Below are 25,634 nucleotides of genomic sequence, written 5' to 3'. Positions count from 1 at the left end.
TTACGAGATCCGGTCGATGGCGGTGAAGAGCTCGCCCTTTTCCGAGTGGGGCGCGACAAGCTCCCGGCGACCCTGAGGTACGGTCAGGGACATTTTTCCACACCCACACACATTGGGTGGGGGGGCAAGGGCCGCCCACCCCTCTTCGTCCAAAGCCAGGAGCCCCACGGCTTTCAAAGTGCAAGCCCCGGTGCGCTTGGGTAAACGGGGGGGTGGGGGGGGGGGGCACCGGCGTATTCTATGCGGCGTGGTTGTGAGAGGGCTCGTCGACGGAGAGGAGGCGCGTGGAGGAGTGGTCTGGCACACGCGAGCGTGTGCGAAGTGGAGTGGGGGGGAGTGTGCTCTGAGCCGCACCGGCGTAGGCGGCGTAGATGGCCTCCGAATGGTGAGGCCGGACGACGGTGTCCGCGGTGGCCGTCGCGATGAGGAGCGGCGCCGTGCAGGCCTAAAATAAGGGGAGGTACACTTCTCCACACACACACACAAGGTGGTATACTGTAGGGCAAGGGCCAGGCTAGTCCCTCGCGTCTCCACGACTATTGACGACAGGAGCCGCACGGCACATTCAAAGTGGCGAGGCCCGGTGCGCGTGGGTGAGCGGTTTGAGTGTGTTGGCGTGTGCCTGTGCCGATCTCTCTCGTGCACGACACAGGGCCCACGGGAGTCTCAAGAATGTCTGTCCCCCCGAGCGTGCGTGTGCAAGCCTTGGCGGCGTCCACAGGGCGGCACTTGTACATATCGAACCCGGTGCGCTTGTGCACGAAGTGCGCGACGGCGGCGAGGGCGAGCTTCGCGAGCCTGCACGATGCATTGTTGCGCCAACCTCAGGGGGGCGGGGAAGTCGAGGGGCACGAATGCAGTGCTAGTTTTGGAGCACATGCACATGCACAGCATGTGCATGTGCATGTGCATGTCTGTGAGTGCGTCTTTCCCGCTTCTAGCTCTGCGAGCCATCGAGCCATCCCGCCCGGCCCCTCGCTGACCACCTAAGGAGGGGCGAGGGGAGGATGGCCCTCCGCTCGCGGCGCCACGTCTAAAAGATAGGCGCCCCACAGCATTGAAGGTGCAAGGCCCGGTGCGGTGCGTGTGTGTGTGTGTGTGCGTGTGTGTGTTTGTGTGTGTGTATGTGTGTGTGAGTGAGTGAGTGAGTGAGTGAGTGTGTGCGCGCGCGACCACCTCAAGGGAGACAGCCTCGACGCTCGAGAAGGGCGAGTCGCAGATCAGCCCGGCGAGCGAGCCGTCCCTCGCCGCGTGCAGCAGCGCAGACGTCGCGCCCATGCTGCGCCCCCAGAGCGCGACGGCCCCCGCGCCCGCGACGGTGCGGAGCCACGTGACGGCAGCTTCGACGTCGTCCTTCTCGAAGTGGCCGAGCGTGATGTAGTCGCCGTCCGAGAGGCCGCAGCCTGCAAAGTCAAACGCGAACAGCGCCGCGCCGCGCTGCAGCACCTCGCTCGCCACCAGAGTCGCCTCCGTGCGACAACTTGCGTTGCCGTGGAGGTAGACACAGGCGGGCCACCCGTGTGTACCGACCGCGTCGCGCCGCTGCCAAAGCGAGGCGCAGAGGCGCAGTCCCCGCTTGTTCACGAGCTCGACGTCGTGCCGCACGACGCTCACACCGGCGTAGGAAAACTCTGCCGGCCCGAGCGCCTCGGGCTCGTACTCTGCGCGCGGCGGCCGGATCACAGCCTACGGCGAGAGTCGGCGTGGTGGCGATTGCGAAGAGCCGGTACTGCTAGTCGTGGAGGGCGGTGCTCCTCGACGAGGGTATCGTACACGGCGGACATTTAAAAGGGCCGACTCAAACTGAAGGACGCCGTCCGAGAAGAATTTTGCCACAAGCTCGCACGACACTGGCACTAACACTAAGAAGAATTTTACCACAAAAGGCGGTCGCACGACACGATTCACGCGACAGGCGCGGGCGACGGCTTCCTCAGAGAAGAAAAACGACTCTCCCGCGTTTGCCCTTGCGCTGAGTTTTCTTTCTTTATTTTTAACTGGTTTGCCCATTGAGCATTGTTTGTTTGTTTGAGCTAGTGCAAGAAAAGGCCGTCCCCCAGGTTCGGCTTGAAGGTTGAAGCTAACTGTAGAAACATGCGACAGAGGGCGGCGGTTCGCCACATCCCGCAAAAGCCTTACAACAACCAATCTCTCTGCAGCAAGGCTCCGGCATCGCACGAGAGAGCCAGAAGAGTGCGTGCCATGGCTCATCGGTCCGGCGCTATCGGGGGCAGCGGCAAGGCGGACGAGAGTCGCGGGGGCGGGACGCGGCGTCGCGTCGGTCTGGTACCACTAGAGCCTGGTCGGGTAGTTGCTGCGTCGCCCCTCGCTCGCCAACGCCATGCGGGCCTGGGCAGCGGCGTGCTGCGCACTCGACTTCTCGCGGGCGGCAAGCAGCGCCTAATTGATTGGTTGATTAAGTAATCGATGAATCAATCTGCCGACTTCTCGCGGGCGGCCAGAAACGCCTCCGACTCACTGCTCCCGTCGTCGTCCCTCGGCGCCTCGGCGTCGCCTCTCCCGCGCGCGAGCTGGTCCTCGCTCCGCCGCATCGGGGCGGGGCGGTACGCGGCGGCGCAGAGGAGGCAGCCAGCCAGGCAAGCGATGCCTGCCACACGGGGGGGGAGGGACTGAAGGGACTGAAGGGGGGGGGGGGGGGGGAAAAAAGGAAAAAAAACCTTCCGGCGTCGCGTGGTGCTCCCAGATGGCGACCTGAGAAGCAAGCAGCTGTCGCGGTGGGAGGGTGGAGTGGCTGCAGGCCGGCGCGTGCTCGGCCCAAACACGACATTGACGAGCACGGTCAGCATCTTGTTTGCGACGCCGAGCACCTTCGCCGAGACGAGGCGAGGTGAGGCGAGGTGAGGCGCGATGCCACCTCCTCTGCGACGCAGCAAGTCGCACCGTGTAGCAAGTCGCGGAGACGAGGGCGCGGCACCTCCAGCCGGTGAACGAGATTGCGATGCCAAAGAGGCACGAGAGCGCATAGAGCGCGACGCCGCGAGGCCGCCACGCCGCCGCGGCGAGGCGGGGCACCTGCGAGATTGCCCGAGATCACCCGAGATTGCCCGAGATTGGGCGGCGAGGCGGGGAGGCGGTGTGAGCTCACACCGCCACGCGTGGACCCCGGCCGGCAGACACTCTGCACCGCGGCGCCGCGTCGCATGGCGAAGGGTGCCTCGGGCAATCTCGGGCAATCTCGGGCAATCTCGTGCAATCTCGGGCAATCTCAGCTACGCAGGGCGGAGGGCGCCTCGCCGCCGGCAACGCCGAGAGCGAGCATGACAGGCGAGGCGAGAAGGTTGGTGTAGAGCACCTGCGAGAGAGGAGACAGGGCCGAGCCGAAAGTGTGAGAGGATCGCAGAGCGGAGGGGCAGAGCGGGTTGGCGTGCTCGGCACCTCGCATGCTGTGATCACAACAGGAAAAGTGCCAGTGACACCTTCCGGATGCTATGCCGGGCGTGGCGAGCAGGGCTGGTGTAGGCAGAGAAGGCTTGCGTGTGCGTTGGCTCACCGGCCCCCACATCGTACGCCACCGAAGGCCGGAGATGATCTGCTTGCCGCACGTGTCGCTCAGGCATATGGACACGAAGTACACGCCGCACCTGCAGCAGCGGGCGGAGGCCTCAGCGAGCGCGGGCCGGTGGAGGGAGGTGGAGGGAGCCGAAGCAAATCGCACCACGTATACGCACGAAGTCCGTGCATGGCGAATGCGTTGTCAGAGGCCACGTAGCCAGCCGCGCAGGCAAAGATGCCGGAGAGCGCGACGGCCGACCACCGCGACGGCAGCGCGCGGCCGAGGAGACGCCACTCCAGCACGCTGACAAGCAGCGGCCCGCACGCGCGGAAGACGATGAGCGTCTCCACGTTGGAGTGTGTGAGCGCCTGCAGATTGGAGTAGATGGCGGTGGCAAAGAGCGCGATGTAGAATAAGTATATTCGCACGCGCGGCCACTCCAGCGGGTCAAGGTCCGCCGCGCCCGCGGCCGACATGCCAACTGCGCAAAGCACCGAGGCGATGAACTGAAGCACGGCGAGAAACGAAGGCAGTGCCACCTCCTTGAGGCAGAGCTTGTTGACGAGGAGAAGTCCCGACGATGAGACGCTGAAGGTGAGCACGGCGAGCAATGATTTGGAGTCCGAGCTGCATGCCATCGGTCAAAATCGGCGGCCCGAATTCGTTATTGTTTTCTTTATCAAATCAGGCTTCGGGGAGCAAGCTGCTCTAGCCTCACATGTCACTTCCTGTCGTCTGTTGTTTGAGTTGTGCCCTTGTTTGTGCCCTTGGCACCGTGGAGTGCTGGGGGGGGCGACAGGGAGGATGTGGCCCTGAGTTATGTGTACGCCGACTCAGGGTGTGTGGCAGCCAGATGGCTGTGTGTCTTGTGAGCCTGTTTGTGTCTGTGTGTCGCTCGTGCGTGTCGTCATCATCTGTCCAGCGTCCACCCATACCGCGTTGGTGTCCAGTCCGAGCCTGGCTGTTCTTCACCTTTCTACCTACCTACCTACCTCTTGAGGTAGGGCCCGGATAAATAAGGAAGGGGTCTGTTCACTAATGACTACTAGCGCGAAACCTACCAATACCTGTTCCGGGACCCTCTGGGCGACCTGCCGTCCCCACTCCCCCGCCCCTGCTCCGTCGCCGTGTCGCCGTGTCTCTCCCCGGACCACGCAGACCCCAAAGAGATCATGAAGACCATCGACACAGGCGAGCCGGCCAGGGCGTCAGGCTCGGCCTGACGCAGCGGTGTTCACACCGAGCCGAGCCGAGAGCGCCGAGCCCGTAGGCCTCGATGCCTTTCTGTCGGTGCCTGCGGACCGCTTCGTCGCCGCCGCCCGCGCGTTCAAAGCCGCGACGGCGGAGGCGAGCGTAAGCGACGCGCCGTGCAACCTGGTCTGCGTGCCGCCCCTCGCCACCGTCGAAGAGGTAGCGGGCCGGATGGCCAACGCACTGAGCGTCACCGACTCGACCAAGCTCAAGATTTTCGTCTACCAAGCCGTCCGCTCCATACAGTCGGGCGACCCGCAGCAGCTCAAAGCGGCCGCTGCCGAGGCGCGCCGATTCGAGGCGTCGCTCTTACAGGCCGAGAGGTGCGGCGCGTGACGCGTTCCGTCTTCGACTTGCTCGACGCGGCAGGCGCGGATCTCTCGCCGTCAGAAGTGGCGTGGGTGAACGGGTTTGTTGGGCTGACGTAGCGCTATGCCGTAACGCCGTTGGGCTGCTCGATAATGGGCTAGCCAATGCGCATTTCCAAAATAAACCTAGATCTTTTTCTTTAAAATGCATTTTGGTTTGGTGATGGGCACAAAATACACTCTAAATGCATGGGAGAAAGCCTGGCGGGGTTTGCGTTGGGCCGTTGGCGTGCCCCACACAAAAGCATTAAGGTACACAAACGTCAATATTCGTCGCAGTCATCGCACCGCCACCCTTGGCAGCACAAAGCCGCGCCAGATGTCCGCCAGCTCCGGAGCCGCTCCTTCGCGGCCCTCGAAGCGCTCCTCGTCCCAAGCGATCAGGTAGCCCAGCCGCATCACCTCGACCGCCCGCTTGCGAGCCGCCACCGGGAAGAGCTCGTGCGATTGCGGCGACCACTCCGCCGCCTTGAGGACCAGCCTGCCCACCTCCACCGCCTCGGCCGCTGGCTGCAGGTTGGCCGGCCTGAGGGAGGGCAGAGGTGTGTCAAAGAGAGGATCAGCGGGTCCGGGAGAGACCATTGCATTGCGCGCCTCAGTGCGAATGCCTTGGCCTCGCCCGCCACGCGCACGCCGAAGCGTCCCGTCGAAGCGTCCGCGGAGACGACGACGCCGACCTTGCCGTTCATCGAGGGCCGCGAGACGAGAGAGTGGATCGCGACAGTGGAACCGACTGCCGCAGCGGTCGGATCCGACTCGCTCCACGAGCAGAGGACGCGCGCCCGCTCGAGGGCCGAAGGCTCGCCGCGTTCAACGCCGGCTGAAAGGTCGGCGCCGCCGCGCAGCAGCGCCCGCGCCCGCTCGAAGGTGAGCGTCTGCGGAAGAGGGGCAGGGGGCGTGAGGACAGCGCTCACGCATTCGGCCGCTCGTCTTGGGGCACGCCTCGAGATGCTGGAGCGGCGTCCAGCCGCGGCTGGCGACCAGCCAGGCGGCAAGGTCGGCGTGGCCGCGGCGGTTTGCAATCTCCTCGGGCGTGCCGAAGGCCCGAGCTCCTCTCCTCAGGCGGGAGGCGCCGTAGGAGGAGAGGAGCTTGGCGACCTCGACGTGGCCCTCCTGGCACGCGGCGTGCAGAGGCGTGGCGCCTTCCTCATCAGCCTGGTCGATCGCTGCGCTGGCCTCGAGAAGCAGCCGAGCGATCTTGAGGTGGCCCTCCTGGCACGCCAAGGACAGCGGCGTGGCGCCGTTCACCTCGGCCTGGCTGACCGCCGCGCCAGCCTCGAGGAGCAGCCGCGCGATCTCGAGGTGTCCATGCTCGCACGCGATGGACAGCGGCGTGACGCCGTCCTCATCGGCCTGGTCGGTCGCCGCGCACGCCTCGAGAAGCAGCCGGACGCACTGGCCATGGCCCTGCAGGCACGCGATGAACAGCGCAGACCGGTCGTCACCATTCGTCGCCCCGACGCTCGCGCCGCTGTCGAGCAGTAGCCGCACCGCCTCGGCCTGCCCGTAACGAGCGGCCCAGGTGAGCAGCGTGTCTCGCGTGTCGGTGTCGTGCCGCGCGTCGAGCGTGCCGCGCGTCCGCCGACCGGAGAGGACGGCGCGCAGCGAGGCCAGGTCGCCCCGAGCCAGGTCGGCGAGCGCTGTTGGTGGGATGAGGGCGCCGCTCATCGCCCGGCCAGAGCGAGAAATTGTGCTGCGAGGTCCACCTCCAAGCCCTGATACAACAAAAAACCCCATGCCCATGCCGCGCCGTGCCTATACCGGAAACTCGGGCGAGCCCAAGCAGCGCCGGGACCGCTCCTCTCCACCGTGATGCTCCTCGCCATCATCGTCACCACGACGTGTCAGCTGCGGACGGGCGTCGCCCACGACATCGTCCGCCCGCTCTCCATCGTCGCCGAGATCCCTGCCTCGCCTGCCAGGAGCGGCGTCGAGCTCCTCGCTGCACGCCGATGTGGTGGTAGGCGTCGGTCAGGTGGAGCGAGAACATGAAGTCGTGCCGCCTCGCGAGCCGCCGTAGCGTCGCCAGCGACTCGAACTTGCAGCTGCGCTTCTCCAGGTGCTCGTTCACAGCGATCGCGTTCCTGCGTCAGCCACGCTCGCTCGTCCGGCGAGAAGCTGCCCACGCCGTGGTGGAACGGGAGAGGTGGTCCCCTCTCGTTCCACGGCACGCGCACGCCCTCGCCGAGCCAGCGCAGCGTCTGCCGGCTCGCGCCGATGTCTCGCCAGGCGGAGAGCCTCGAGCGGACCCGATCGCGGTGTGTCTTCACCGCCGCCCTCCACCTCGCCCACACCGCCGCCGCCGCCGCTCACGCCGCCGCCGCCCTCCACCTCCACCACACCACCGCCGCCGCTGCTCACGCCACCGCCGCCCTCCACCTCGCCCACGACTCCGCCGCCCTCCACCTCGCCCACACCGCCGCCGCCGCCGCTCACGCCGCCGCCGCCCTCCACCTCCACCACACCGCCGCCGCCGCCGCTCAACACGCCGCCGCCCCCCCCCCCCCCCCGTGAGTCCTTCGGTAAGCGCGGGTTAGCGTGGGTTCCACCGGGTTAAGCCACACTAACCCGGCACGGGTTAGCACGGGTCAGAACGGGTTCCAATAACCCGACGCTAACCCGACGCTAACCCGGCACTAACCCGTCCTAACGTATGCCCCCGAGCAGCGCGGGTTAGCGCCGGGTTAGTCTCGGGTTAGTCTCGGGTTAGGTTTGGGTTAGAGCTCTACGGCTCGTACCGCCCCTCTCTCGTGCGTTCACTCACTCGCCACACCACAGCCGCGGGCGCATGGCGAGCGGGACAGTCTCATGCCACAGGATCTATAATGTACCGCCCTCAGCGCACTCACTCCTCCTCCCTAGGGCCATCACTGGCACACGTTGAGGGCCGGGCCCCCTGCAGCCCGCACTGCCACTGCAGCGGAGGCCATGGGCGAACCGGGAGGTGTGTCGACTGGGCGTCAGGCGTGCACGGAGCAGTGAGGAGGGACGTGCTCTAGTCGACGTAGACGACCCGCTTCCAGCACGAGCGAGCCTCGTCCCAGACGTACCGGCCGCCCAGGCTTTCGATGTACACCGAGTGCTCGTCCGCGACCTCGGCGACATTCGATCAAGTTACCAACAACATGCCTGTTACCAGAAGACCATGCCGACCTGTTAAGGCAGAATATGTTAACAGAAGTGCCCGCCGCAGCAGCCGTTTCATCTCGCCAACCAGCTCTAACCCGGCCCTAACCCACCCCTAACCCGGCGCAAACCCCTGCTGACGTATGCCCCCCAGCCGCACGGGTTAGTGCCGGGTTAGCGTCGGGTTAGCCGCCGCGTCGGGTTAGCGTCGGGTTATGATAACCCGTTCTGACCCGTGCTAACGCGTGCCGGGTTAGTGAGCACAACCCGCGCTAACCCGCGCCCTACCTAACCTGCGCTTACCGAGGACTCACCCCCCGGCCCACCGCCTCCTCCGCCCTCCACCTCGCCCACGCCTGGCGCCGCCGCTCGCCTAAAACACATGTTTGACGGCGACGACGTCGACTCGCTCTTTGCTGGCTCCATTGGCGCCGAGGCCGCCGCCGCGTCCGCCAAAACAGCATTGCCGAACGGCGGCAGCGCCGCCGCCGCCACCTCCGCCGCCCCCGCCGCCCCCGCGTCCGCCCCGGCCCCCGCCTCCGCCGCGCCGCCGCCGGCGACCGAGGTGGAGCTGCGCCTGCCACCTGCGCTGCAGGCCGAGCGCCTGGCGAGCATAGCGTGGGGCGCTGCGGACGCGTCCGACCGGCGCGCGCTCGAGAAGATATTGCGGAGCATGGTGGCGAGGCGCGCAGAGGCAGGCGCCGCCGGGGCGGAGGAGGTGGGCCCGCCGCCGCCCGTCCACTACTGCCAGGCGTACTGCATCGACGCCGCCGGCGCCGAGTCGGCGGCCGCCGCCTCCGCCTCTGAGTGGCCTAGCTACACGCTGCTGATGCAGACGCCGCTGCCGCTGCCTCCGCCGCTCAGCGCGACGGCGTGCTACAACTGCCGCGCCGAGGGCCACCTCGCGCGCGACTGCCCGCTGCCTCGCAACCCGGCCGCGGCGCCGCCTCCGCAGCGGCCCGCGGGCCAGCGCCGCCCTCCCGCCTTCCAAGGCCGATACTTTGACAAGCCGACGGCGGCGGGCCGGCCGGGAGCGCTCTCGGCCGGGCTGCGGGAGCAGCTCGGGATGGGGGCCCTCGACCCGCCGCCGTACCTCCCCCGCATGCAACGGATGGGCTTCCCGCCCGCCTACCTCGGCACCGCCGCCGCCGCGGCCGCCGCCGCCGCCGCGGCCGCCGCGAGCGGAGGCGAGGAGCCTGCACCCCCGCCGCTGCTGCTGCACAGAGAGGCTGCGCCCGCGGCGGGAGAGGCGGAGGCCGAGGACGCGAGCGTGCCGCAGGTCGACTACCCGGGCCTCAACGTGCCGCCGCCCCCCGGCGCAGACGCGAGGCGGTGGGGGTGGAGAGGGCGGCCGGTGGCGGCGGCGGCGCACTGCTTCCGCGTGGCGCCCGGCGGCTCAGCGGGGGGGCGGCCGGAGGCGCCGCGGCGACTGGGCGCGCAGTGATTGCCACGGGGCGGAGTGCAAACGCAGCGACAACAAGGTAGCCCCTCTATATGTGTATGAGCACGCAGGTGAGGCACCTCAGGCCCTCAGTGACGCCGATGGCGGGAGAGGAAAGGGGCGCGATAAATAAATAATCAAACGGACATAAGAAAAAGAAAGAAACGTAGCGCGAATTCTTTTTTTGAGGTGAGAGCAGCGCCCCCGCGGCGCCAGGCCGTGGACCTCTCCGGGATGCAGGGCGGCCGGGTTGAGGCGAGTCAGTTCGCACGCGGCTGCGCAGAGCGGCTGAGGAGCATCGAGGCCCGCCTCGACTACTCGTGCGGCAGCCGCTGGCAAGGGCAGCTCAGTGTGTGCGACGACCTGCCGAGTGTCGCTCGGCTGCTGCTGCCGCTGCAGGTGCGGTGCGGCGCGCTGCTCGCCGGGTCGGACAGCGGATGGCTCGAGAGCCTCGCTGCGATGAGCGCCGCCGAGCTCGAGACGCAGAGCTCCGAGCTGACGCGGATGGTGACGGGCCGGCTGAATGAGCTCGACAGGGCGGTCCCGCCGGTGCGCAAGCCGTCCGAGATCCTGGGCGAGGTGGTGTTCAAGCAGTTCAAGGGGCACGGCACCTTCCTCGGCACCGTCATCGAGTTCGACCAGCAGACCGGCTTCCGCCTCCAGTACGACGACGGGGACACCGAGGACGTCTCTTGGAACGACCTCCGCACGATGATGATGCCGCGCGGGACGGGAGAGGCGAGGGGGGGCCCTCCTCCGCCCCTCCTCCGCCCCTCCTCCGCCCCTCCTCCGCCCCTCCTCCTCGCCCCTCCTCCTCGCCCCTCCTCCTCGCCCCTCCTCGTCCAGCCCCACCTTGTCCAGCCCCCGGCCGCCTCCGCTCCCACCGCAGGACACACACACCCCACGCCCTCTCCTCTCTCTCCCTCCCTCTCCCTCCCCCGCTCTCTCCCCCACGCCTCTCTCCCACGCCTCAAGCGCACGCCTGACACCCACGCCTCACACGCACCGGTGCCGACGGCAGGCGATGCCCCCCGCACCCAAGGAGCGAGGGGAGCGGCCGCCCACGACGCCAGGCACGCCGAGTGGCGGCGGCGGCGGAGGCGGGCCGGCAAGCAGCGGGATGGGAGCGGCGTCGCTCAAGCGTCCCGCGGAGCCAGCCAGAGACGAGCCGGAGCCGCCGCCGCCGCCGCCTCCTCCTCCTGCAAAGGTGGCGCGGCCAGAGGCGCCGCCGCCGGGCGCGCGCAAGAAGCAGCTCCTAGCCGTCGCGCGGCACAGCACGGGCGGAGGCGCCGCCGCCAGCTCCGGCTCCGGCGCTGCCGAGGAGGGCGAGCCGCGACAGGAGCCGCCGCCACCGGCTCCGCCAGATCCGCTGCCCGCCGCTGCGCCGCCGCCGGCTGCGCCCAGACACCCGCCGAAGAAGGCCAAGGGCGGCGGCGGCGGCGGCGGCGGCGGCGGCGGCGGCGGCGGGGGTGGTGGCGGTGGCGGCGGTGGCGGCGGTGGGGGGGGCGGCGGCGGTGGCGGCGAGGGTGAGGGCGGCGACGGCGCGGCGGGCGGCGGCAAGGAGGAGAAGAAGAAGACAGCGAACGAGACGCCCGCCTCGCTGCCTCCCGGGTGCGTGTTGACATCTCCCCATATCTCCCCATATCTCCTCATATCTCCCCATATCTCCCGGGTGAGTGTTGACGCCCGCCATATCTCCTCATATCTCCCCATATCTCCCGCGTGAGTGTTGACGCCCGCCGCCGATGCCGCGGACCACCGGTATTGCCGCGGAGACCTCAGCGTCGTCCCCCCCCCCCTGTGTGTGTGCAGGTGGACGGTGGAGGTGCGCGGGCGCAGCACCGCCTACGTGTCTCCCGACGGGATGACGCACTTCTCGACGCTTGCGAAGGTGGTCGAGCAAAGACATGCCACATCTCACTGCGAGTCCTGCGAGACGTCATACATGCATGTGACACACTATAGCTGCGTGTGACACACGGTGGGCGCGCCCACGCCACTCTCAGAGTCTCTGGGCGGAGCGAGGCGCCGCACGCTGCAGGCGGGTGAGGCGCGCCCATGACAAGCCCACGCCCATGCCCTGGTAGGTCCAGCGGTACCACAAGCAACAGATGGCGCTCGCGGAGCGCTTCCAGCAGCAGCAGCAGCGACACGCCGAGGCGAAGAAGCGCGAGAAGGAGAAGGAGGCGCTCGAGCAGAAGCAAAAGCAAAAGCAGGGGGGCGCGAGCGGCGGCGAGCCGCCGGCGGCCAAGGGCGGCAACGGCAGCGGCGGCGGCGGCGGGGAGGCGGGGGCTGAGAGGGAGGCGAGGAGCACGAGCGCCGTTTCGCCACGGGCCGCCGAGCGCTCTCCCCGCGCGCTGTCTCTGCGCGGAGCTCCCCGGGCGGAGGAGCTGCTTCCGCCACCTCCGGCCTTCACGCCGAGCGGCGGCGGCGGCGGCGGCGGCGAGGGCGGAAGCAACGGCAGCGGGCTCCTCCACCCACCGGCGGCGGCAGGGACGAGTGGCGGAGGCCCGGCCGGTGCATCCATCCTCCGAGAGGCAGAGCAGGCGCAGGGGTAGCCCCAAGATATCGTATACAGTCGCGCGAGTCGGTCTAGGCGCAGTCGCACGCCCAGCATCGAGTCTCTCCAGTCCATGCATGATGCAAGCATCCCCGCTGGTTTCGACCTTAGTCCTTACTTCATACTTGAGTCACTGTTTTCTCGCCAGCCTTCGTTGCCCCTCTCGCGCATGCGGGTCACGAACACGAATCACGATTATTGAACCCCCCCCCCTCACACTTTTTAGTTCCACCAACACAAGAACGTGTAAAGCCGTATGACTATGTGGAAACGGGGCGCGCACCGCCCCCCCGGCCGCGCCGCGCGCGCGGGGGCAGAGCGGGGAGAAGGCGCGGCGCCACCGCCAGCGGGCGGCGGGGGCCGCGGCGTGTGAGGGCGTGAGCGGGTGCATGAGCGACTGCTGCGTGTGCGGGGAACACGTGGACCTGCCAGGCCGCCCAAACGCGCCTGGTGCTCTCGCTGTCGAGGTGACAGATGAGCTAGGCACGCGAGAGGCGGCTATGCGCGCTGGGAGCGTGAGGAGCGGCGGGTGGGCGGCGGGGGCATGAGGGCGTTCGCCTCCTCGTTCTCGCTCTCCCCCTTGGGGCGACCGCCCTTGCCGGCGCTCGACTTGCGGCGCGGTGGGCCGAGGCCAGGCTTCGAGGCAGCACGTTTCGAGGCAGCGGCGACCGGCTCTGGTGCCGGTGGCGGCGGTGGCGGCGCGGTCGGGGTGGCGGCAAGCCACTGCTGCACGCTGCGAGTCCTATTCGCGGGGGTCTTCTTTTTGGCGTTGGTGGAGGGCGGTGAGGCTGCGGGCAGTGGGCCGGGGCACGGGGAGGGGGGGGGTGCGAGGTGCACGGGGGGGGGGGGGGGTGGAGGGGGGAGGGGCTGCGTCGCGCCTCGAGGCGGTCTCGGCGGCGGCGGGCGTCGCCAGGAAGGTCGCCAGCCTTAAGCAGGGTTGGCGCGGCGCCGCGGCGGGAGGGCTGGCGAGGCCGGCGATGAGCGGCCGCGCGTCCGGCTCGAGCTCGTCAGTCGACGCGGCTCCGTTGTTGCGCGGCGTGAGGAGGAAGGAGGCGAGGTGAGCCGGGAGCGACGCGTCTCGGGAAGGCGACGAGACGGCGGGAGCGCGGCCAGCAAAGAGCGGGGACGGGGCGGGCGGCGGCGCGGCGGCGAGCGGCGGCGCAGCGGCGAGCGGCGGGGAGCGTGGTGCTGCCGGCGAGGCGGCGTCGGCTTCTGCAGTCGCGCCTCCCGCCTTCCCCTCCTCCGCCTCGGGCGCCGCGGACGCCGTCGCCTCCTCCTCCGCTTCCGTCGCCTCCGGATCGGCCTGTGGAGCCGCCGGCTGCCCCTCTGCTGCCGACTCGGTCGAGGCCGCCGCCGCGTCGCTGCTGAGCCGCCCCATGCCGAGCGAGGAGGAGCGGTGCGGCGAGGAGAGGGGCGGCGAGGAGCGGGGTGGCGAGGAGAGGGGCGGCGAGGAGCGGTGCGGCGAGGAGAGGGGCGGCGAGGAGGGGTGCGAGGCGTGCGGGCTCCGGCTGCTGATGCCGGCGAGGGCGCCCGAGTCGTCCGGACCGTCTCGAGCGAGCGGCTCGGGCGGGGAATCGGGCGGGGAGTCGGAGGTGGAGATGCGCACCCCGTCACCTGGTGAGGTCTCTTCGGTGGCTCCGTCGGCGTCGCTCTCTCTGCGCCCCGCAGCAGCGCCTCCGCGCTTGCTTGGCTGTGCCGAGCCAAGCCACGCCTGGTGGTGGTGGTGGTGGTGGTGGTGTAGGGGGGGGGGGGGGGGTTTGGGGGGCAGAGAGCGACTTGGTGGCGCACGTGGGCGCGGCGCGCCTGGATCATCACAGATGAGGTGCGGCGCGTTGGCGGCCGCGGGTGGGCGGCGGCAGCGACGTCGGCGTCCGCAGAGGCGTCCGCAGCGGCATCCTCGTCGGCGTCGGAGGAGTCATCGGCGGCGGCGGCGGCAGTCGCGGCGGCGTCAGCGGCGGCGGCGTCAGCGGCGGCGGCGTCAGCGGCGCCGTCTTCCGCTGCCTTTTCCACCGGCGCGGCGGCGCCCTTGATGGACGTCTCCGGCGCGCACACCAAATAGACGGCGCCACCCTCGCCGCCAGGAGCGGCTTCCACGCCCTCCCGCACAGACTGCAGCGCGGCCTCAGAGTCACACAGCGCCTCGGCCTCCCGCTCGTCGTCCTCCGCCTCCCATCCCTCCGCCTCCCATCCCTCCGCCTCCCATCCCTCCGCCTCCCATCCCTCCGCCTCCCATCCCTCCGCCTTGGCGGCGGGGGGGATTGCCTGCTGCGCGACGAGGGCGGGCGCCTCCGACGGGGAGAGGAGCCACGACGAGGCCGGCGGGGCAGCCTGCGGGGCGGAAGAGGGCCCCGCCGACGCGGCCGGCGCGGGCTGGGGCGACTCCTGCCCGCAGGGCGCTTGCGGTGTCCGCGCGCTCCGCCGCGCGGGAGGAGGGGGAGCGACCACTGGACTGAGCCACGACCGCGAGGAGGATGGCGGCTCGGCGGCCTCGGCGGTCGGAGTCACGCCCCCCGGATCCGGGGAGGCGGCGGCGGCCTCTTGCGTGGACGCCACAGCCACCACCTCAGCCACCTCGGCTCCCGCCTCGGCTCCCGCCTCCGCCTCCTCCGCCTCCTCCGCCTTCACGTCCGCCTTGGCCGCCGCCGCGTCGGCCGCGTCGGCCGCGTCGGCCTCGGCCGGCTCGGCCGGTGCGCCGCTCGCCTCTTCGATGGCGCGGGGCTGCCCCTCGCCGGCATCCGGGGGCTGCCCCTCGCCGGCATCCGGGGGCTGCCCCTCGTCGGCAGGCGGGGGCGCGGTGTTGGCAACCACGCCCCCTGCTCCAGCGACCGACTCAGGCAGCGGCGAGTCGGCCGGGCGGCGCTGGTGGTGCCGCTTGTTGCTCTGCGCCGCGAGGGCAGGCAGGGTGAGCATGGTCGGCGGCGCCGCCTCGATCGACCGCGGGGCGGCAGCGACGACGGCGGTGTCACCCTCCTTGACGAGCGGCGGCGTCCGCCACGGCCCGAGCGGCGGCGAGACCAACTCTGAGCCGCGCCGGACGGGGATGCGCGACGGCGTCGGCGCGGGAGGAGAGACAAAGGTGTGCGGCGCGGAGGGCGGCGTCCGAGCCGTGTGCCCGGGCGTGACAGGCTCTGCTGGCAGCGGCGTCGGAAGCTTGGACTTCGGAGGCTCCGCGCGAGACGGCGGTGACGGCGCGGGAAGATGCGTCGCCTCGGCAGGGCTCGCGGCGGCGGCTGCATCGGCGATCGGACTTGCAGCGGCGGCGTCCGCGGGCGGAGGAGTGCCGGTGAGGCGCAGTGCCGCGGCGAGGCCCTCGAGCGGCTTGAGAGGCGAGCGCGCCGCGTCAAAGATGCTGGTCGGCGACTGGGCTGCCGCGGCCTTCTCAAAAAAGGTCACAATCTCGCGCACCCCGGGGCTGGTAGCACCGGTCGCGACGTCCGCCTCGGAGACGGAGTGGGGCGAAGGCGCTGGGAGCGGGTCGGTGTGCCGGCCACCTGCTGCCGCCTCGTCGGAGGGAGTGCCGACCTGCGAGGCCTCGTCGGCCGAGACGAAAGCCTGGTCGTCGTCCGAGCCTGGGCTGGACATGGGGCTGGACATCGCGACGCTGCCGGGGTTCCTGCTTTCAAAGCGTCCCCCCAAACAAAAGAAATCATGCATGCGGCCAGCACCCACAGGTCAGCCGGGATCTTAGGAATTGTAAAATGACAATAAGGAAGCGCCAGTCCGCAGTCTGCCACCCACTTGGGATGACAGGAAGAAGCATACACCTCCATCCACACCGCCCAGAACACCGCAGACTTGGAAGGGAGAGAGAGATTTTTAGCAATTACTTCAACCTGCTGCTCCACGAGACGTTCGGCGGCGGCTTCTCGCCCACCGCCGTTCTCAAGCTGCGCCGCCTCGCGCGCAAAGCCGCGCGCGGCAGCGTCGACCGCACGGCCTACTCGCCCGAGCACTCGCTTTCTTTCATGTCCCACCATGCAGAGCGCATCTCTCTCTCTGTTGTGCGAGGCGTGAACCGCGCCATTCGCTCTCACCTGGCAACCCTGTCTCTGCACGTCTCGCGCGCGCGTGAACAGGGCTCCAGGCCCCAAATGACGTGTGAGTGTTAGAGTTGTTTGACTTGGGCAAAATGACAAGTGCGCGCGCCGCAGGCGAAGAGAAAATTTCAGCGGGGCTCCTGTTCACACTCGTGTGTTTGCCTCGAAAGGGTCTCGCACTAGGCAGGAAAGTTCAGGCGTCAACCATCACAATCACTCTGAAACGACGCGCCCCCACAGAAGCAACATGGCTGATGACCTTGTGCACAGATCGTTGCTGCTGCACAGACAGCTGAGGAATTCGCGCCGACCAAGCAGTTCCTTGTCGTCTCCGTGGACGATGGCAATCCCGTGTACGTCAACTACAAGAAGTACGAGGGCCGGTCCAATCGGGGCAACCCAAATAAGTACAGCGACTCTCGTAACTTGCTCCAGTCCGCTCCTCAACTTCAGGTTGGCGCATTGAGCGACAGTTCACGCCAGTGTGCGTGACATGCGAAACGCCTGGGTTGACAAACCAGACTGGCAGCCTCGTGTGTGCTTCGTCCTCTCCAAGACTGAGGAAGCCGCTTAAAGCCAGCCGCCCTCTGGCTCTCTGGCCCGAAGAGAATTTTACAACAAAACTCCCTCGCAGGACGCAGCGAAGAGAATATCTAGATCCCGCGAATACCGAATGCGTTCTCGGACTCGGTCTCATGAGACGCAACTAGATCCAACGTGCAACGAGCTGAATGAAGGTACACACTGAAAACCCGTTTTTCAGCAACCACGATCGATTTTATGACATTGAAATTCATCACAGGATCTCAGCGTCTCTCCTGACTACCATCAACTACCTCTCCTGACTACCTCTCCTGACTACCATCGCGTTCCAGATGCCAGGCGCGAGGCCCCGCTTACCCACTTTGAGGTGCAGCCCGTGCTGCGAGGCCCATGCGTCGACCGCGCGCGTCAAATTCGGGAAGGTGGGATACTGGTAGTCATTCATGATCATAGCCCCGCCGGGTGCAACCTTGGGCCACCATGCCACCATGTCGGCAGTCACTCCTTCCGCGGTGTGCAGCCCATCGATGAAGGCAACGTCGAGAGAGCCATCCGCAAACTGACCCACGGCATCGAGCGACTTGGCAAAGATGAGATGGTAGCGGCAGCCGTGCCGACGATGCTGATCGTCGAGCATCGCCGCCGCCCATGCACGCGAAAAGCAGTCGGCCACGCTCAAAGCCGTGCCGCACCACGCACGGAGCGAGGCCGCTCGCTGGGCTTGCCAGCGCACCATCTCATGGGATGTCTGGTCTGACTTGTCGTAATTGGCGATGAACGGGTCGACCGCGGTCACGTGTGCCGTCGGCAGAAACGTCAGCATGTAATTGGCGTTTCCTCCGAACGCGGTGCCCACCTCGACAATCCGCAGGGGCTCGCCCTTCCTGCCGCCGAGCTGCTGGATGGCCGCGACCACGTCTGGGTAGTACGAGTTCCAGCCTCGCCGGCTGTGGCGGTTCGGCAGGATCAGGGAGGTCAGAAAGGACTGCACGATCGCCGGAGTCCCCGCGGTTTGCTCCGTTGACCACGCCAGGGTGGGGTCGTCTGGGCATTTTTCGCCGGCGACGCCCGTGATGTTCCAATTCATGCACAGCCCGTCGGTGCCACGAAATTTGATGTGGCCAAAACACTGGCAAGGGAACTGGGCCAACAGGGCCCGCTGCTGCGCGGGCTTGCGGGTCGTGGCGACCATCGCACCAAGCCGCGCGAGCGGGTGCAAGCGAGCTGCGCCGTGAAAGACCTGCGGGTGCATGACATCGTCTGGGGCCCACCCGCCGTGCGCCAACGCATACTCGACGAAAGGTGACCGCTTCAACCGATAGCCTTGATGACTGCACGACCCATTGACCAGGTTCTTCCACGTGCTCCTCGAGCCGCAGCCGAGCACGCCAAGCTTGCGCTCCTTCCTGAGGATGTACGAGCGGAGCAAGTCTACGTGCAGATGGAAGCTGCACGGCAGCGGCCGCCATAGCTGCAGGTCGTCGAACAGCATGGCCGACCACAGGCCTTGGTCAGTGAGATCGGTAAAGCCCGGGCGGGCGATGAGCGGGCCGGGCAGCGACCGATTGTAGCGGGGTGAGCCGCGCCGGTTCCAGAAGCGGGTCACGCATTCGAACCAGTAATGTCCCGGGCAGTAGCCACGCTCCCACGCCCGCATCTTGTTGAGGTTGACGGCAAGCACACCGGTGTTGATGTTGTCGCTGGTGAAGGCTCCGTTGGTGCTGCCTGCGACAAACTGGCGTCCGTGCATTTGGTTCAGCACCTCGCCGATGGCGGCCGCGAACCCGGGAAGGACGAAGGTATCTGCATCCAGGAGCACGACGCGCCCGACCTCCGAAGGGACATGGGCGTGCAGCATCAACTTCTCCATGACGAACTGTCCAGAGTAGTGCCCCGGTGCACGCGCGCGCAAATCCAAACTTCTCGCGAGCGACTCCGCCGACTGGCTGCAGGGTCGCGAACCCACTTCGCCGCGCAGACTCTGCAGCGGAACCCCCTCGTGCAGCACGAGAAAGATCTCGCCGACGTCTGCATCGCCCACAAACTCGAAAATTCGATGTCCCAGTCCCTGGCCTTCTGAACCGAGCAAGTAGATCAGAAACGGGACATGGTCGTTTGGGACGCGTGGCTTGCATCGCCATAGACGCAAGTCGGTGGCTCCTCCCTTTCGAGGTTCTCGAGGTTGATATCCTTTGTCCGCGTCGGGTAGCGAGGATTGGTGTGACGCGGTCCACGCAGGCGTGGCTCCGATGAGCGCAGGGCTGAAGACCACGGTGAAGATGACGCACAGCAGCTTTGACGAGCAGAACTTGCCCTTTGGCGAGCCGAACATTTGCCAAAGCCCGGCGAGCCGACTAACGTGCAACAACCAGGCGCCGCCGTGTTGAAACATAATAACCAAAAAACTCCAAATTCCTACAGCAACGGCACGCTCTCTCGCGTCCTCGGCACTCGGACTGGAGCCGGGCGGCGATTGGCGGGCGAGCAAGCGAGCGCGGGTCGCTCTCTTGTCCGGGACAAGGGTGGGGAATTCCCATTGTCCCGCGTGCCCAGCGTTGTGTTGTTGCAGCGTTGTGCGAGGGAGTTTTGTCGTAAAATTTCCGGCTTAGTTTGTTAATTTCTCGAGTTTTGTATTCGTGTTCGGGGCACGGACTGCCTTGTTAATCGTCGCACCCCCCAAGCCGCAAGCAAGCGCCCGAAGCACCCCATGCTGCGTGCAATTCTCCTTTGTGTGCAGGCCGGGACGGGCAGCACCTCCAGTCCCAGCAGCGGTGCGTGAGCTGCTACTGTGTGGTAGAGAGGGCTTTCAGGAGCACTATTCAGTTTGATCCAGCTCAACGTTGCGGAGTAGGTGAGCGGCCGGCGGCCGGCGGCGGCCGGTGCGGCACGCGGAGCACTCCGTGAGCGGTGACGGGTGCGGACGAGCGAATGAGAGGTCCCTTTCAGTGAGAGATAGGCAGTCCTAGTCTCTAATAACACATCTCCCACAGATAGCGACCTCTCATTCGCTTGTCCGCGCCCGTCACTGCTAGTCGGGGCACTCCCGGCGTGCGGCCCGGTCCCGGTCGTCACTCCGGTTGCTCGTGTTCACACCGTCAGAACTCAGCTCCGCTAAGGATTCAGTGTCTGAGACTTGGGCATCTTACACAACTTTTGTAGTAGAGCACAATGGCACCCTTGCATCAAGTGCATCACTTCGTTAAAGGACCGTAAAGGAGACCCCCGTTTTCGGCCGCCGCGGCCGGAGACGCGACGAGCGGCGTCGAGGCGACGGCCGATGGGTCCAGAAGACTTGGAGACACTTCTCGACCAAAAAATCGAGCACAATTGCGTTACATGGGCATGGCCGGGGTTTCTGCACCGAACACGATCTTACTTTCGGTCTATCGAAAGTGAGAGAGAGAGAGAATTCTTGATACGAAACCACGACGACACACACCAGTCGACTCGCATCGGTTGCCTCCATGAACGGCGGAGCTATTCTCGCGTCCACACCACACCTGGCTCCAACGTGGACACGCCCATAGCTGGGGACACTACTAGGTCACGCATGGCATCAGAAGTTTTATCTCTGGGCCCCGAAAGGCATCTCTAGCAGCGTCGTTACGCATGCGCCCTCCCCTCCTGGGCGCATACGCCTCACGTCTCGACAGAGCATAAGCCCTTGGTGTGCCACGAGACGAGTTTTTCGCCATCACCGCGAGCAGCAAGCCGCCCGCCGCAAACAGCCGGAGGCATCGCCGCAGCACTGTCTGCGCTGCGCTCCCGCACCCGTCGACGAAGCTCCCCCCGCGGAAGACCGCGCGTAGCGACGCCTTGTCGTTCGAGATGAGCGCGCTTGAAGCCCGCCCACCTACTGCCCCTCTCTCTCTCTCTCTCTCTCTCTATCGAAAGTGTTGATCGATAACCGTTATTCACAGCCTCCGGGGCCCCCATCGAGTACATCAGAGCTCTCACATGACATGAAGCTGCTGCGCATCTTCTGCCTCTACCCGTGCGCGCTCGCCTTTGCGCTCGCGGCAATCCTCATCGGCTTCTTCTCGCAAGCGCACATCCCGGAGGGCCGTGCCTTTGCAACGATCATCCCGCTCGCCGGCGGCTATCTGCCTGCGACCATCGTGGGCGACTCATGGTGGGAGGACCGCACGCCGACGCCGCGGGTGCCTGCCAACCTCATGCCCGCCGCGCGTCCGAGCGGCGAGAAGTTCGTTCCGCTGCTCGGGACGCAGGACAACTTCCCCATGCTCGGCCTCGGCCTCTGCTGCCGAGCGACGGCATACGACTTCCACTCAGTGAGCCGCTCGGTCCTGTGGTACCTGCTCAAGGGCGGGCGCCACCTGGATGCCGCCTACCTATACATGAACAACGAGGCGATTGGCCACGCGATCGCAGCGGCCGCCGACCGCGGCGTGCCACGCTCTGAGCTCTTTGTGACGTCCAAGCTCGGGCCTCGCTTCTTCTCGGGCTTGAGCCCAGAGGTCGAGCTCAAGCTCATGCTCCAGCAGCTCGGGCTCGACTACCTCGACCTGGTGCTGCTGCACCACCCGGAGGGGATCGGTGGCATGATCGGCAAGTGCGCCAACGGCACGGCCGCCGAGTGCCGCGCAAACGCGTGGGTCAAGCTGTCGGCGCTTCGCGCGCAGGGCCTGATCCGTAACCTGGGTGTGTCCAACTTCCAGATCTCGCAGATACAGCCGCTCGAGGCGCTCGGCCTCGCGCCGGTGAGCGTGAACCAGGTCCAGTACAACCCGTGGGTGCCCGACTGGCAGCAGGACGTCGTCGACTACTGCCAGAAGAAGGGCATCGTCGTGACGGCATGGAGCCCCTTCCAGGGCACCATGATGCAGCACGCATCGCTCTTCACCGTGCAGTCGCTGCAGGAGGTGGCGCGCGCCAAGGGCAAGACGGTCGCGCAGGTGATGCTTACGCTCGCAATCCTACATCTTCTAGGACTAAGAGCAGCTCCGCTCACAAGATGACTGGTGACGCTTACGACTACAGGTGATGCTTCGCTGGGCGCTGCAGAAGGGTGTCGTCGCCATCCCGGGCACGAGCAATCCTGCGCACATGGACGAGAACCTCGCGGCGTACAGCTTCGAGCTGACGGCTGGCGAGATGGCGGTCATCGACGGCGTGCGCTCCGACCCAAAGGCCAAGGGCTTCGTGGCAATCGGGTTTGAGAAGAATGACAGCTGACGGGCTGCGTCTCGCTCTCGGTGCGTCCTTGTGCTTCTTAGGGCGCGGAGGCCGGAGCACTTCTTTTCTTATTTTCAGTCCCGTGCCCAGTGTCGTGAGAGGGAGCTTTCTTCTAAAAGTTATTTTATGTAGGTAAAAAGGGAGTGCAGTCGAGGAGGGGGGGGCGGGGGGGGGCGAGCGGGAAGGATTGTGAGGGGGACGGAGGGCGGCCAATTCGAGCGGCCTTGCGGCGACGCGTGGGGGCTGCTCCGGCCGGGCGGGCGGGCTCCTGAGGCCTGAGGTGCATGGGCGACTTCGTGGTAGGAGAGAGCAGGGCTGCGGGCTCACGTGGCGCACGCGCGGGGTCGCCGCACGCGCCGCGAGCGGGCGGCGGAGAGGCAGAAGGCGGAGCGCCGCGCCAATTTGTTTCCGCGCCATAACAACGGTCTATGCACGCGCTCCGCCCCCGGCCGCTGCCGCCGCGAATGCGCCCGGCGGCCGCGCGCTTGGTGCGGAGGCTCACCGGACGCTCGCGCGGCTCCAGGGCACATTCTCAACATTGTGTGGGGCCTCGCCTGGCCCTCTGGGAGTGACCTGCCGGCTCTCTGTGATCGCGTCGCCGGCGGCGGGCTCGCGCGGCGCGCTGCTCGACGGCGGCGTGCTCACTACACCTTGGACAGTATCTTCTGGCTCGCTGCTCTTACGGCTCGCCGCCCGCGTCGCCCGCGGCGGGCCCGCGTGGCGTGCCGCTCGTCGGGAGAGTGCCCAGCAGGCTGTGCAGGGCAGCCTGCCTCACTCAGAGAGGGCGCGCCATTCGCTCTCAATACCGTAGGGTACCGAACTTAAGGTAAGGTAGCTTGAGTTAGGTTAGGTGCTTTGCACTGAGTTAGGTACGGGGTAGCGGCAGTTAGGTACTGGGATTTCTTTTTGGGTACCTGCGACGGGCCCCCTCGGCCCTCGCTGGTACGAGGGGGGGGGGGGGGGAGGAGGAGGAGGAGGAGTAGGGCATCTAGTAGCGTAGGCACTCGTACTCGAGCGTGGTGCTCGTAGGTCGTAGCGTAGGAGGGAGCGATGCCTCAGAGTGGTGTGCCGGCCGCGTGGCCCGTGTGCCGGTCCGGCTGGACCGAGAGGTGGGTAGCAGGAGTTAGGTACATTACAACAGGAGTTCGGTAAGAGGAAAAGGGCTCCCTAACTCAAGCTACCTTACCTTAAGTTCGGTACCCTACGGTATGGCGCGGTTCACGCCTCGCACAACAGAGAGAGAGATGCGCTCTGCATGGTGGGACATAAAAGAGAGCGAATACTTGGGCGAGTAGGCCGTGCGGTCAACGCTGCCGCGCGCGACTTTGCGCGCGAGGCGGCGCAGCTTGAGAACGGCGGTGGGCGAGAAGCCGCCGCCGAACGTCTCGTGGAGCAGCAGGTTGAAGTTGTTGCGCTTGACAAAGATCGCATCATGGTAAAAACCGCGATGCGCCTTGACGTAGCCGTGGCCGGTCTTGTGGGAGAAGGGTTGGCTGGGCTGCCCGCGCGCCTTGCAGCCCATGTTTAGGCGGCGGGCCTTCTCTTCGGTGTTGCCGAAGGCGTAGGAGTGGCCAACGGAGGCGGGCGTGCCGCCGCTCGAGGCGGTGCCAACGCCCGTCGAGGAGGTCTTGAGGAGGGGCGTCCAGAGCTTGATTTCGTTTTTTGTTTTTTTGTTGCAATTTCGTGAAGGAAAAACCACCTTGCGAACGCAAGGTCAGCGCGAGTACGCGAAAAGTGGCGAGTTAAACTTGGAGTTATGGATAGCATGCAAAAAGCGGCAGCAAAGCAAAACGCTTGTTATCGATGATGACGAGATTTTTAGAATGACATACCAAGAATCGCCTCGGGACACGACCGACGACGTGCATCCGTCCCCGAGCTCGCGGATCCGGATGTCGACCTGGACTGAGGTACGAGCGGGTGTTAGTTTGGAAACGTTTACGGAATTTGTGCATGGGGCGAGGCGGCGGGCGCGAGATTGAACTTCTTCCGGCAAGCCGACTGCGCGAGACACGACCGGCGCGCCGAGTCGAGGGCGTGGCCGAGCGAGCGCAGCGCGCATGGCCCCGCCGCCGGCGACTCGAGCAGCAGGATGCGCCGGCGGAGGAGCGACTCGCGCGCGAGCGAGAGCTGCTCGCGCAGCGGCGCGAAGACGGGGCTGCTCGCGACCTGCCCCCCTTTGGCCCCGGCCCCTTTGGAGTGGACGAGCAGCGGCCGCTGCTTCAAGTTTTCGTCCCCCCGGTAGGTAACCAAAAGCCCCCCCCCCCCCCTTTTGACCCCCACGCCCTCGAGGGGGTGGTGCGCCCCCTCAAACCAGTTCTGGAACCCCTTGGACCCCCCCGCGGTAAAGTTCCCCCCCGCCCATTCTTAGAGCGAGAGCCCAAGCCCCGCGCCTTTTTGAATCCCTTACCCGGTGCCGAGGCCCCCGTCCTTCCCGGGGTTGAGGTAGGCGCGCCCCTTCCCCCCCTGGTTGTGGCCCCCCTCCCCGCGAGGGTCACCCTCCCCCGAGGCTGCGAGGGCGGGCCATGGCGAGGTGAATCGGCCCCTATAGCCCTAGGGACCCCCCCCCCCCCCCCCGGCCCGCCACAGTGCCCCCCCCCCTCCCCCCCTCCCCCCGAGCCGCGCCTGCGGTGCGAAGCGCTGGGCGGCGCCGTCGGCCGTGGGCACCACGCCCTCGCCGCGCAGCTCGCGCACGCTGGCGGGCAAGAGCGCATCCACGAGAGCCGCTGCGCTCGCCGCGTACGCGCCCGAATTACCAAAGCACAAGGCGCCCGGCTGACCCAGGCACCGGCGGCCAGCATCGTCGGCGGCGAGCAGCGGGCGGTAGCACCGCGGCCACGAGTTGCACTCGCCGCTGAGGAGCTGCCGATCGCCGCGACTGACGCGGCGCAGCAGCGTCTCCGTCGAGGCCGTGACTCCGTTGACGACCATCGTGTCCCACGCGTCGACGACAATGACGGCCGCGCGAGGGGCCAGTCGGCGGAGCAGCGCCGCGGCGCGCGCAACCGCGTAGAACTTCTCTCGCACTGCGTTGCCCATGCCGCCCAGCTGCTGCCCGAGCCCCAGCAGCACCAGCGGGAAGTCGAACTTGGCGGCCGACGGCCCGAGCAGCCAGTCGGGCGGCAGCGCCGTGGCAAAGGCCAGAATGATCACCGCCGCGCCGGCCGCCTCGGGCCACGCCAGCTGCGCGCACTGGTCCAGCGCGGGGCCCGCCAGGCTGCTCGGCGGCGGCGTGTAAGCAGGCATCGTACCGGCGGCGGGGCAGCGGCGCGTGCGGCGGGGTCAGCAGACGCCGCGGCGCACACGCCGATGAAAGAGAATTTTACAACCAAACTCCCTCGCACGACACTGGGCACAGGACTGGGCACGGGACTGGCTCGCACTGGCACTAACACAGGTACACCACGGGAGCCGCCTAAGCGACTCCTGCGAGGGTGGCGAGGCACTTAGCTCCGTGCACCCGCCCACCCCCGCCACAGGCAAGCTCATTCACAATCTGCTCTGCGATTGCCGTGTGAAGAACGACTGAGATGCGCTGCTTCTGCAGCCCCAGCCAGCTCTTGGTGGTCCAAGTCACCTCATCGAGGTACTGGGCCCG

The 25,634-nt window shown here is 67.2% G+C and overlaps 8 protein-coding genes across 8 annotated transcripts; 2 read left to right on the top strand and 6 right to left on the bottom strand.

The window, feature by feature from the left end:
• Positions 1 to 1,784, bottom strand: EMIHUDRAFT_456875 (hypothetical protein; the record flags this gene model as incomplete). Its single annotated transcript, XM_005781343.1, has 7 exons — positions 1 to 72; positions 140 to 195; positions 355 to 445; positions 720 to 798; positions 987 to 1,033; positions 1,177 to 1,686; positions 1,761 to 1,784. The coding sequence occupies 7 exons, from the start codon at positions 1,782 to 1,784 to the stop codon at positions 1 to 3; spliced, it is 879 nt and encodes a 292-aa protein (XP_005781400.1).
• Positions 1,785 to 2,432: 648 nt separating this feature from the next.
• Positions 2,433 to 4,152, bottom strand: EMIHUDRAFT_234330 (hypothetical protein; the record flags this gene model as incomplete). The annotated part of the gene is made up of 5 exons (XM_005781342.1): positions 2,433 to 2,608; positions 2,679 to 2,712; positions 2,902 to 3,033; positions 3,512 to 3,602; positions 3,680 to 4,152. The coding sequence occupies 5 exons, from the start codon at positions 4,150 to 4,152 to the stop codon at positions 2,433 to 2,435; spliced, it is 906 nt and encodes a 301-aa protein (XP_005781399.1).
• Positions 4,153 to 5,259: 1,107 nt separating this feature from the next.
• EMIHUDRAFT_234328 (hypothetical protein) lies at positions 5,260 to 6,962 on the bottom strand (the record flags this gene model as incomplete). Its single annotated transcript, XM_005781341.1, has 4 exons — positions 5,260 to 5,334; positions 5,422 to 5,659; positions 5,713 to 6,008; positions 6,942 to 6,962. The coding sequence occupies 4 exons, from the start codon at positions 6,960 to 6,962 to the stop codon at positions 5,260 to 5,262; spliced, it is 630 nt and encodes a 209-aa protein (XP_005781398.1).
• A 2,936-nt stretch (positions 6,963 to 9,898) lies between these two features.
• Positions 9,899 to 11,932, top strand: EMIHUDRAFT_456874 (hypothetical protein; the record flags this gene model as incomplete). Its single annotated transcript, XM_005781340.1, has 5 exons — positions 9,899 to 10,438; positions 10,722 to 10,797; positions 11,146 to 11,311; positions 11,513 to 11,591; positions 11,788 to 11,932. Coding segments are annotated over exons 1-5 (969 nt in total), but the record flags the coding sequence as incomplete, so codon positions are not given.
• Positions 11,933 to 12,758: 826 nt separating this feature from the next.
• EMIHUDRAFT_234324 (hypothetical protein) lies at positions 12,759 to 15,854 on the bottom strand (the record flags this gene model as incomplete). The annotated part of the gene is made up of 2 exons (XM_005781339.1): positions 12,759 to 12,869; positions 15,066 to 15,854. The coding sequence occupies 2 exons, from the start codon at positions 15,852 to 15,854 to the stop codon at positions 12,759 to 12,761; spliced, it is 900 nt and encodes a 299-aa protein (XP_005781396.1).
• A 1,275-nt stretch (positions 15,855 to 17,129) lies between these two features.
• On the bottom strand, positions 17,130 to 19,172 carry EMIHUDRAFT_234323 (hypothetical protein; the record flags this gene model as incomplete). Its single annotated transcript, XM_005781338.1, has 1 exon — positions 17,130 to 19,172. One exon carries the CDS (start codon positions 19,170 to 19,172, stop codon positions 17,130 to 17,132), a length of 2,043 nt encoding a protein of 680 aa, XP_005781395.1.
• Positions 19,173 to 20,792: 1,620 nt separating this feature from the next.
• EMIHUDRAFT_424086 (Aldo/keto reductase family protein) lies at positions 20,793 to 22,161 on the top strand. The gene is made up of 2 exons (XM_005781337.1): positions 20,793 to 21,756; positions 21,842 to 22,161. The coding sequence occupies exons 1-2, from the start codon at positions 20,803 to 20,805 to the stop codon at positions 22,034 to 22,036; spliced, it is 1,149 nt and encodes a 382-aa protein (XP_005781394.1). The 5' UTR covers positions 20,793 to 20,802; the 3' UTR covers positions 22,037 to 22,161.
• A 1,813-nt stretch (positions 22,162 to 23,974) lies between these two features.
• Positions 23,975 to 25,282, bottom strand: EMIHUDRAFT_113944 (hypothetical protein; the record flags this gene model as incomplete). Its single annotated transcript, XM_005781336.1, has 2 exons — positions 23,975 to 24,205; positions 24,704 to 25,282. 2 exons carry the CDS (start codon positions 25,280 to 25,282, stop codon positions 23,975 to 23,977), a joined length of 810 nt encoding a protein of 269 aa, XP_005781393.1.
• Between the last annotated feature and the right edge of the window lie 352 nt (positions 25,283 to 25,634).

The sequence above is a fragment of the Emiliania huxleyi genome, assembly GCF_000372725.1.
Source record: "Emiliania huxleyi CCMP1516 chromosome Unknown EMIHUscaffold_203, whole genome shotgun sequence".
Classification (NCBI taxonomy): domain Eukaryota; phylum Haptophyta; order Isochrysidales; family Noelaerhabdaceae; genus Emiliania; species Emiliania huxleyi.
Note: the sequence above shows the minus strand (reverse complement) of the source record. Positions and strands in the feature narration are given on the sequence as shown.